This window comes from Phyllopteryx taeniolatus, chromosome 23 (genome assembly GCF_024500385.1).
Source record: "Phyllopteryx taeniolatus isolate TA_2022b chromosome 23, UOR_Ptae_1.2, whole genome shotgun sequence".
Classification (NCBI taxonomy): domain Eukaryota; kingdom Metazoa; phylum Chordata; class Actinopteri; order Syngnathiformes; family Syngnathidae; genus Phyllopteryx; species Phyllopteryx taeniolatus.
The window spans coordinates 4,485,759-4,496,583 of NC_084524.1; the positions used below are offsets into that span (position 1 = coordinate 4,485,759).

At 41.1% G+C, this 10,825-nt stretch overlaps 2 protein-coding genes across 8 annotated transcripts in view; one reads left to right on the forward strand and one right to left on the reverse strand.

Moving 5' to 3' along the window:
- The window catches only part of LOC133472808 (ankyrin-2-like), a 28,914-nt gene extending 23,346 nt beyond the window's left edge, over positions 1–5,568 (forward strand). For 4 of the 7 annotated variants that reach the window (XM_061764185.1, XM_061764183.1, XM_061764184.1 and 1 more), the window contains 6 exons: positions 1,106–3,157; positions 3,493–3,567; positions 3,643–3,774; positions 3,857–4,004; positions 4,283–4,337; positions 4,545–5,567. In XM_061764185.1, the coding sequence (XP_061620169.1) occupies positions 1,106–3,157; positions 3,493–3,567; positions 3,643–3,774; positions 3,857–4,004; positions 4,283–4,337; positions 4,545–4,715 (2,633 nt within the window). In that variant the 3' untranslated portion in view covers positions 4,716–5,567. Of the gene's footprint in view, positions 1–1,105; positions 3,158–3,492; positions 3,568–3,642; positions 3,775–3,856; positions 4,005–4,282; positions 4,338–4,544 lie in introns of all 7 variants that reach the window. The other 3 variants (XM_061764189.1, XM_061764186.1, XM_061764188.1) reach the window with 2 other exon arrangements.
- A 1,254-nt stretch (positions 5,569–6,822) lies between these two features.
- On the reverse strand, positions 6,823–8,748 carry LOC133472812 (calcium/calmodulin-dependent protein kinase type II delta chain-like). The gene is made up of 4 exons (XM_061764198.1): positions 8,573–8,748; positions 8,019–8,094; positions 7,853–7,947; positions 6,823–7,164 (listed from the first exon to the last, which is right to left on the reverse strand). The coding sequence occupies exons 1-4, from the start codon at positions 8,673–8,675 to the stop codon at positions 6,938–6,940; spliced, it is 501 nt and encodes a 166-aa protein (XP_061620182.1). The 5' UTR covers positions 8,676–8,748; the 3' UTR covers positions 6,823–6,937.
- Positions 8,749–10,825: the final 2,077 nt, after the last annotated feature.

Genomic DNA, 10,825 nt, shown 5'->3' on the forward strand with positions numbered 1-10,825 from the left:
GTGCGCAAAGAACAAGAAGTATCGTTGGATTCTAAAACTTGTCCACTCAGCGAGGTAGAAAAGAAGAGCACCACAGAGTCAGAGCTGACTAAAACGAGAGACTTTGAAAAAGGGGACCGTGAAGATAACTCCCAAGATGACGGTGCCCCTGCATACTCAACAAGTGCCAGTTCTGGAACTCCTCATCTGAGTTCTGAGGACAGTTGCAAACATGAAGGTCTTGCCACTCCTGACACAAGCTCTGAAAGTCTGTGTGTTTCGCCCAAAAATGAACAGCAAACACCACAAGTAGTGGCAAAAACCACTGCGGTGTTTAAAAAAGGAAATCAAGGCACAGAAAAGACTGGAATACCTTGTGAAAGTCAAGGACTTGGCCCTGGTGACCAACTGTCCACTGAATTGACCTGCGGTGTGTCTTTCAGCGAGGCTGCAGATGACTACACTCCAAGTGAGTCCACCTCTGATGCAAGGAGCAGGCCTTGGTGTTTTAAATCTGATGCCATACAAAAGACAGTGTCAAATACTGTCGAGCAACTTAATGATGGCGGCAGCCCCAATTTTCAACTATCATTGCCTTTAGCTTGTTCGGAAACTTCTAAATCCTTTTATAAGTGCCATGGAAGCTTGGAGTTGCTTTTAAAGCAAGACTCCGATCCTCTAAGTCCATTAGCTGAAGACTCTTTGACAGTAAGCCACAGCGACTCACTCGAAGGTAGTCCTGTTATGGATGAAAACTCCTCCATTAAGTCCCCAGATTCCATTGAACCCAGCCCCACCAAGGAATCCCCTCCTCATGACTCCTTAGAGAGTAGTCCTGTCGACCAGCACAGCTATTCATCATTCCCATTCAAGGTAGATCATCCAAGTCAATCCGTAATCCCTCCAGAGTTCTCTAATGAATCACCGATCAAAGATACATTGCACGGTAGGCATTTCCGAGACCTTGAGGGTAGTGCTGAGGATGACAGTTGTGAGTTGACATCACAGATGACAAGTTCCGGTAAGAGTCCTCTCTCCCCTGATACCTCTAGTTCTGATGAGGTAAGTTATGACTTAAATCCCAACCATCCTGACCATTCATCCCTCTCTTTTCAATTCAAACCAGCAGTCATCTACGAAGACCCAGAGGAAGATGATACATCAGACAGCAGTGAAGCTCAGAAAAGAGTTACCGCTAAAATGAAATCGGTTGATGAGATGGAGGGGGACGTAGAGTTCCCAAGGGACACGCAATGTAAATTTGGGGTGAAAAGACTCACTGAGGAAACAGGGTTACCTCTTCTCTCTGTCTCCCATATTAAAGTTCCCTCTTCTTTTTCAGCAGGTGTGCATGATGGCGCCAATGCAAAAGATCTCCACAACAAAACAGCTAGTATGAGTCAAGAGGAAGCCCAGACAGACCTCTCAAAACTCAATCTGGAAACGGCACCGCAACCAACAGTTCCGCCACCTGTTGATGCTGGTACACACAGACCTTCCAAAGCAGCTCTAACACCAAACACAGAAAATAGAACCGATGAGCAAAAGGAGGACTGCTTACGGAAGTCAAGAGAAATTGTTCCAGAATTAGGGGTTGCCCGATTTACAACCTATACACCAGCTAGTAACGTAACAGATGAAGTCAAAGCTGCGCCGGAGGTTGGACTTGTCACACTTAGTGAAACAAAGGAAACTTTTAAACCAGAGTTCTGTATCTATGACGATACAGAGGAGGATGAACTTGAACATCCCAGAACTGAGTCTAAAGGTGTCACTGCGAGGGTGGACGCGGCGTACTCGTGGTCTGCCATGCTGGACAATGATGATGCTTTTGAAGCTCATTTCAAAGTCGAGGAAGAGAAGGTGGTAGACTCTCAGTCTCTGCCAGGGACACCAGACACAACACCGGGTAAAACACCAACTGAGGAGAGCACACCAACAAGTGAAACCAACCCTTTTCTCTTCCAGGAAGGAAAGCTTTTTGAAATGACCCGAAGCGGTGCCATTGATATGACCAAAAGGAGCTGCGAGCAAGACGGTGGCAGATTCGCTTTTTTCCAAATTGGTGAACACCCGCACGAGGAGCCCGTATTGGAAAACGGCAAGGAAGAATGCAGGGCGTCAGCAGCACAACAGGAAGTCGCCCTCAATCTAAAACTTGATGTCAAGATTAAGGAGCAGACTGAAGAAACCGTAAACTCACAGCTTCAGTTGGCAACCGAGGTTGATCAGGCATCCGCCAAATCAAAAATCCCCAAAATGGGCCTTTCAGCTTCAGCCAAGCCTGTTGCCAAAGATCAACCAAATCCAGAATGTCGAGCGGCTGAAACAGACCACAGTATAAATAGAGCATCCTCCGATTTAGATTCAAGCTCCACTGATCAAATGATTATGAATGTAGAGACAGCAGAAACTACAGTTACTAGATCGATATACGCTGAGCAGGGAAGAGAGTCATCCGATTCCTCTCCAGATGAATCAAAGTCAGTGATACAGCCCCCCAATTCGACTGAAGCGCCCCAGAAAAGCGCCTCCAGTCCTGATCCCCTCAAAATCCAATCTAAGCCATCCCATCAAGTTAAAAATAAAACGGCTACTGCCATTGTATCGAAATCGCGAATTCCCATCAAATTGAAGTCTCTCAAACCAGAACCTTTGGCCAAATCCGCTGAAGACAAAAAACCCGGAGGGCGTACAAACAGGGATGCACAGAGAAAGTCTGAAATGGACACAGGCACTTGTGTGGATGTCAAGACTAAAATGTCCACCGAGAGCCTCTCTGACGGGGCCTCGACCAGGCCAACTCCAAATAAAGGAGAGTCAAAACCAAAAGTCTTCCAGTCGAGATTGCCCATCAAAGGTAAAAGTGGCCTATCTTCTCAATCGTCAACACCCAGTAAAGATAGAAGCAAGGCACGCAAGCACTCTGCTGAAGCTTTCGAAGAGATCAGTGACGAGGCCGCAAAGCTCGTGGAAAGGCTGGCCGAGGCGAAGAAAGACGCCGACGACGCCTCAGAGGACGAGAGGAGTCTTATCGATCCGTCGGTAATCAAAAGAGACTCATTCGGCGATATGCACTCCCTGCCCTCGGGAGAGGACATTGCTATTGGACGGCGGCGCGGCAATACTGTTGAGACACAGATGCGGCAAATCACGGCCGGGAGAGCTCAAAGTCAAGGTATGCCACCTGCTGAAGCGGGCATTTGTCAGCCTGTGCCTTTCACACAGATAATACCAGTGACGGAAAGTGTCTGTACGCTCGACTCATTACTTTGTGAAAGGCTCGTTACTTTTAGTATCTGTACTTCTACTTAAGTAAACAGAGTGTCAGTACTTTTGCCACTTGTGGATATTACCAACAACTGCATTCAGAACTTTAGATGATAGCCTTTTCTGTGTGAAAGATATCAACATGTCACAGACAGTTTGGAGTCTTATTTCCCCCTGAAAGCTTCTCCGAATCGCCTGATTCAATTGAATAAACCCGGATCTGTCCTGTGCTCTTCGCAATAGACGCACAAGCTGGAGCGGAGAGCAAAAAGCAAACGTTGTCGATGATCGCTGACCACCTGGGCTTCAGCTGGGAAGGCGAGTAGCGGCTGCTTTTATCCACGTCGTCATCGTACGCCGCTGATAACGTTATCCGATTTTAATTTGGCACAGAGTTGGCACGAGAACTGGAATTCAGTGAGGAGAGGATCAACTTGATAAGGACTGAAAACCCAGATTCCTTGCAAGACCAAAGTTACGCCCTTTTGGATCTTTGGACCTCGGGAGAGGGGATAGATGCCACAGGTCTGTACCAAGTTGTAGGATGTGTCTCACCTCTTTATTGTCACACCTTTTGATGTTTGGCCTTGTTTGGCATCTAACCTAGAAACGGCACTCATCAAGAGACTCAGCGAGATCAACCGCATGGACATCGTTCACCTGATCAAAAACCGAGCGACGCCGTCAGCACAGGAGGGCTCATCGGACACCGCCGCAATGAAACCCGAACGGCAAAACGAGACGGACACAACACGGTGAGCTTTCCAGGTTACTGACCCCTTTTCCCCCCCCCAAAACCATCCCACTTCTGACACCTTTTATCACTCCGAAGTCTTATTTGAAGCCAAGTCTTTTGGGTTGGTGAAAGCCGATACACTGACCAGGACTCCTGCGGTACTGGCGCTATCCTCCATCACACCGCTCTCACCCGAACACATCATTAAACAACATTGGTAGCATCACATATTCTCAAGAAATGGTCAAGTTTTAAGCTCAATGTGTTTATAAAACTTCTTTTCTTGGTTTGACGCAGCAGTGGACAAAGCACGCCTGAAGATTCAGTGGAACAAACAGGCAGTCTGAAACAGGCGAGTCCAACACTTTTTACAATTGTAGGCATTAGCCTAACAGAGTAACAAAAAAAGTCAAATGTTTAGATTAGGGTAGGTTTTGTCACGCACCGTCTGAACCGTTTAGGGTGTAAGAGACGCACGACGTCGTCTTTTTCCAAGAAAAGGTTTTTCGAGGCGGCGTCTCACGTTGCCGTCGTGACCGTTTTTATTTTTTCCAAGCAGCAGACGCCGGGTGCCGCGCCACCGTCGCGGTTCGAGGTGGAGCCCGCCATGGATCGAAAAGTGGGCAAGGTCGTCAAGACGACAGTGACGACCCGACGACGGTCGCAGGACACGAGCAGGGAACACTTGGAGAAGGTTAGCAAAAAACTGTCGCCACTACGTCACAAGTAGCGAGGGTTTAGTTTTTTTGCCATTTTATTGTAACAGTACATCTTCGCCACAAATGAATTTTTTCTTTTCTTCATTTCTGGCTTTCTTATGTCATTACATCTTTATTTTCGGAACATTGTTACTTTTTTTATTATTATATTACGAATTTATTTCTGTAACAATGCAGCTTTTTTCCTAAATATGACTTCATTCACATACGATTCCAACTTTTGTCTGTAACTTATTCGGGCTTTACTCTCGTAAGATTACTACTTTTTTCTTATTACAACTTTATTTCTACAACAATGCATCTATTTTTTGTAATATACAGACTATTCTCATAATTTGTCATCCTTTTTTCCCTCCCAATATTCCAACTTTATTCTCATAACATTGCAACTTTTTTTTGCAGTATTATGACTTGTACGTTTTCTCGTAATATTCCAAATGTATTCTGCTAATCTTCCAACTTTATCCTCATGACATGAATTCTCCCCGTAACTTTTTTTTTTTTTTTTTTAAATAAAACCACAATTTCTTTACATTCTCTTTTATCGTCATTTATTTTGTTTTTATACAGTACGGTGGCATTTTTGTGGGACTGTAACAAATTAACAGCATTTCAATTCATTTTAACGGAGATAATTGATTTTATATCCAACTAAATGTGAGTTTTGAGCTTGGTCACGGAATAAAATAAACTCAAGCCAAGGTACAGCTTTATTTCATCTTTTCTCATCATAATGTTCCATCATGTTACATATTTTTCCCCCTCATATTACGTCTGTATTCTTGTACCAACTATTAATTAAAAGTACGAATAAACTCATTCAGTCATATGAACTCATTAATATTTGAGTACAAAGCAGCAGTTGAATGACCTTTTAAACGATGCGCTATTTTCCCATAGTGTTTTGTGTGTGTGTTTTTTTGTGTTCAATTTGCCCCCTCAGACGCCCGACGCTTAAAGTCCGGCGGGTGAGCGGCCGTCATGCAAAAAGCAGCAGCTGCGCCCCGACAGCCGTGCGAGGATGAGCGTGGGAGACCAGAAAAGTCATCCCGCCAAGCAGCTGCTTCCATCTTAGTGCTTAACCACGGATTCTTTATTTTCTCTCTTGCGCCTTGTTTTTTTTTTTTTTTTTTTATGGGGGGGTTATTTATCTTTTGCTCCTTTTGTGGCCAAAGACTTGCGACCCTCTTGTCCCTGTCATGTTTACTGTACAAGCGACCGCGACGGTGAACAGATGATCATCAACTATCTACACAACCTCTTCACGCACCTTCATTGATTTACAGCTGGTTTGCCCAGTGTAGTCACGGCTAATCTGTGTGCGTGCCAAATGTTTTTTCTTTTGGTAGACGTGTCGAGTTCTCTGTAACGTCGTCGCAGCTCCTCAAAAATGTGTCGGGAAGAAAGACGTGTCGGATTGATGAAAAGCTGTCAAAGTGCACAATTTTTCACACACTCGTGTTCGTGAATAAATTCAATACAAAGCCGGAGGCTGCTCCTCAGCAGAAGAGTAGGTAGAAGAGTCATCATTTTGGGATGGAAAAAGTCGGAATTTAATTTATTTTAAAAAAGAAGAAGAAAAAAAAGAACATTTCAGAAAAAAAGGTGGCATTTAGATATTTTTTAAATTTAGCTTGGGAAAAGATCATATCATAGAATGCAAATTTTACCAGAATAGCTGTAGTTTTGAGGTGGGGGGAGTAAGAATAAGAATACTGTAATCGTAATTTAGAGGGAAAAATTATTTTATGATTTAGTCATTTTATGAGGATCAAGTCAGAATTCCAAAAGAATAGTCGGAATTTATGAGTTGTAAATCGTAAAAATAAAGTGGCAATTTCTAGAGATTGCTGAGAACAGTCGTAATTTCGAGAGACAAAAAGTCAATTTATGAAAATAAAGTGGACGACATTGCATTTGTCATTTAAAAGAATAAAGTCATACTTTTGAGAGAGGAAAAGGTATTTTTATGAAAATGGTCTAAATTTTAGGGGAAGAAAGTCACGTGGTGGTGGTAGTATTTAAAATCACTGCCAGCCTTCCCAGTTAAAATGGATATTTGACTTCTAAAGCCGTCAATGGCAGTGAGTGTGTTAAAAAATAAAAATAAAAAAGGAATAATTTTTTTTGGGATGCTTCAGTTTTATTTGAAAGTTCTTTAAGGTACCATAACTTGGTGGTGTTCCGACGGAATAATAACCAATAAGAAATCAGCTTTTTCTCCTTGCTGCTGTTAGTTTGTGTGCAGCGTGGTGGATCCGGAGCGATGAAAGTGGACGTTGAGCCAGGTGCCGTTGCGTCGGTGCCACACGCGCGTCTCCTCCGCCTTGGCCACGAGTGCCCGCATGTCGTTGTTGATGTTCTGGGTGAGGCGGACGTACGCGATGCAGGCGGCGTCGTCTCCCAGCAGGTGCACGCGGGGCTCCACTATCAGCGTGTGAGGGACGCCTCTGGGCGCCACTGAAAAGGCAAAAGCACACCCAATTTTTGTGTCTTTAAAAAGTACTTCCCCAAGTACTTTCTGAAAATATTCACATTTATTCATTATTATCTTGTTGCAGATCACTGGCGCAATCTGAAATGTTTTAACAAAAAAACTAAAAAAATCAACTTATGAATTTGTGAATTTTTTTTTTCTTGTAAATATTCCAACTTAGATTTTTGGGTAATATCCGAATTTTTAACTTTCTTTCGTAGTATCCAACTTTCTTTTTTTGTACCTTATCCTCCGACGATTAGAAATTTTTAATTTAAATTTTTTGCTGTATTCCGACTTTATTCTTATAACATTACCATTTTATTCTCATCCTTCTCCGACTTTATCTTCCTAGCATTGCGACTTTTTCTTGTGTTATTACAACTTTTTTTCCCCACAATAATTAAACTTTCTTGATGTAAAATTAGGACTTCTTGTAATGCACAACGTCTACGATTTCGGCTTTTTCTTTTACAACTATTTGAATGTTAACATCTGTTGCAGTATTCCAACGTAATTTTTTTAAAACTTTTTTCTTTCAAGACGACCACTTTTCAGATCATTTTCGGACTTGATTCTCGTGACATTTTTCACGTTGTTGGTGTGCTATTCCGAATCCATCCTCATACATAGCACTTTTTTTGCGTATTGTAAATTAATACAGTATATTACCGTTTTGGAAGAAGTATTCATGGAACTCCATGCTCTCCACTAAGACGCCCAGGCCTTCGGACTCGAAGCTGGTGAGTCCCGGATCGCACATTTTCCTGAGACAGAAGGCGAAACCGTGAACGAGCCCCGTGAATTTTCGCGAGCGGACTGACTGACTTGAACCAACTTGTACGCGTCGTAGTCGCTGAAGGTGATGGCTGTCAGCAGCTTCTTCGTGACTTCGATGATCTCCTGCTGTCGGGCTAGTAGACACATTTGGAATAATATGAAAAAGGACTAATCATAGAAATAGTAATATTTCAACATTATTGTCATGATAGGCAAATGTGTGTCCTCGAAAGTGTCTTTTTTTGTTTTCTGACAGTCAAAAATAATTGGATGTGAAACTGACTTGGCTAATGGAGCAATAAATTGAGTCGTAACCATTACACACGACATAAAAATGTAGTCAAAGTTCAAAATTTCGATGACTTAATTTTCGCAAGGACATCTTTTTTTTTTTTCTCGTAATATTACCTCTTTTCATCATGTAACATTCTGAGTTTTTGTCTCGTAATGTTAATTGATTCCACTAATATGACTACTTTTTGACTTATGCTCTTCGTTGCATTCTTGTAAAATTCCAACTTTACTCCCATAACATGAAAACCCTTTTTGTAATATCACAGCTTTAATTTTTGTGTGTGTGTGTGTGTGTGTAAGTGTAAGTGAAATATTCACCTTGAACGGCATCAGGCTCGGTACTGTTCGCAGCCCACTGCACGGTCACTTGGCTGCTCACAATCTCGAGGGACAGCAAAACCACAAAAAGATGGCAAAGCATTTTTTCACGCGAGAAAATGTTTTCTCTTCTGACAAGCTTGAATCCAAGTCGTCCAATTTAAATCCACAAGCCCTCTTTTTTGATTGGGCAGTTGCACAGATAAGCTGTGTTGGTTTTGAGGTGTCCTTTTGGACTCCCGCTGGACTTTGTAAAAAAAATAAATAAATAAAAAATAATAATTAAAAGCGTGCGTGGGCCTAAAACAAACCCAGTTGTGACACAATCAAATACATTCAGGAATGACGACTTTTTTTCTTTTCTCATAATATTCTGACTTTATTCTCAAAACATTGGATCTTTTGAATCAGTATATTCCAAATTTAGCCTCCTCCCATTGACTTTTTTTTTTCTCTCATAATATTGCCTTTTTTTTCTTTCAACCTTACAACTTTTTTTCCCCGTAATATTCCAATTTTATCCTCGGATCATTGCAAAATATTTTTCTTTCAACCTTTTTTTGTCCCCTCCACACAATATTTTGATTTTATTTATGGAACATTACGACTGTCTTCTTTTAAAATTCCAAGTTTATACTCCTGCCATTACGACTTATTTTTTTTTCTGTAATATGGCTCTTTATTCCAGCATTACAACTTTTTTTTGATAATATATATATGATAAGAGGATCGTAATAGTCCCACTTCTTCACACCATAACGTTTTTCATAATTGTCTGATTTTATTCTTTTCTTTTTTTTTTTTGGAGTATTCCAAGTTTACTCTCAAAACAACTTTTTTCTGCCTTATTCTGACTTTTTTCCCAATAATATTCCGACGTCATCCAACCATCACTTTATTTGAACATCAACTTTTTTTCAACATTACAACTTTATTCCTGTTGACATTACGACTGTTTCTCTTTCCACATAACTTTTTATCATAACATTCTTCTAAACGAGAACTTTTTTTTTTTTTTTTTTCTCAGTATCCTGACTTTTTTCTCCCAAAAACAATTTCAGCCTCTTGTAATATTTTGACATCATCCTGCCAAAACCTTTTATCGTAATGCAACATATCCTATTCCTGAATTATTATTATTATTATTGGGGGGCAGTTTTCTCGTAATATTAAAACCTTTTTCTTTCAACATTATACTATTATTTTCTCCTTAAAATTGACATTTTGCAGTATTCACACTTAATTTTCATTGTTTTTTTTCTCGTAATAGTCTGACTTTATCCGACTGTAGCTTTTTTGTAATATTACAATGTTTTTTTTGTTTTGTTTTTGTTTTTTTGTGATAGTGCAACTGTTTTAGCAATATTCTGACTTCATTCATTTTTCTCACTTTTGTTCTCATCAGACTTATTTTCCCCCCCTCACACCTTAACCTTTTTTTTCCCCTAATAATCTGATTTTATTCTTGTAACATTACACCATTCTTCTGTTGTTTTCCGACTTTACTCTCATAACATTTTTGGGGCGTTATTCTGACTTTCGTTCTCATGATGTTCCAACTTGATGGAAGTTAGAGAGGAAAAAAAAAAAGAGGGAAAATGCTTCCACGCGCCCTAAATGTGACTGCAGAGGTCAGGCAGGATATGGGTGGGACGAGTCTGATTCCACACGGTGTAAGCCGAGCCCCCTCAGCTGTTGAGTCCACTCAGGAGGAAAAGAAGCATCAATCTCCTTTTCCTCTTTGCCTTGAAAAGGGACGGAGAGAGAAAAACAGAGCGAAAGCCAGCTGGCCGGATTTCAAAGCGCCCCACCTGTCCAATTCCAGATGGTCTGAGAAAGGAATCGCGGGCGGAATGTGAAACATTTAGCAAGCAGACGACTCCAGCCGGGAAACAGGAGTTCAGAACTCGCGACCCAAGGTTGCGTTTATTTTGTCGGCGGTCGAGTCGACCGCTCGTGATCGTACAATTAACTGATTATTGTTCATATCCACTTTAGAAAAAAAAAAAAAAAGAAAACAAGAAAAAAACAACAACATAAAAATGTAAAACAATTTCATTTAAAAGCCTATGAGGTCGTAGATGTGTTGGGACATTACAGTAGTATTTTCATCACCATATACTGTCACAGTTTTTAGAACGCTTTTTTTTTTCTCATAATACAATTCTCGTTTTTTTTTTTCTAAAGCATGACAATTTTTGGGGGGTAAATAACTTTTTTTCTAGTAACTTGAACTTGTCCTGTAATATCCAG

Excerpts from the sequence above, each read along its gene's own strand:
- LOC133472812 (XM_061764198.1), bottom strand. The coding sequence starts at position 8,675 with ATGCTTTGCCATCTTTTTGTGGTTTTGCTGTCCCTCGAGATTGTGAGC. Across the intron at positions 8,095-8,572 it reads CGAGCCTGATGCCGTTCAAG|CCCGACAGCAGGAGATCATC; the intron begins GTGAATATTTCA and ends TGTGTCTACTAG. Across the intron at positions 7,165-7,852 it reads TGAATACTTCTTCCAAAACG|TGGCGCCCAGAGGCGTCCCT; the intron begins GTAATATACTGT and ends TTGCCTTTTCAG.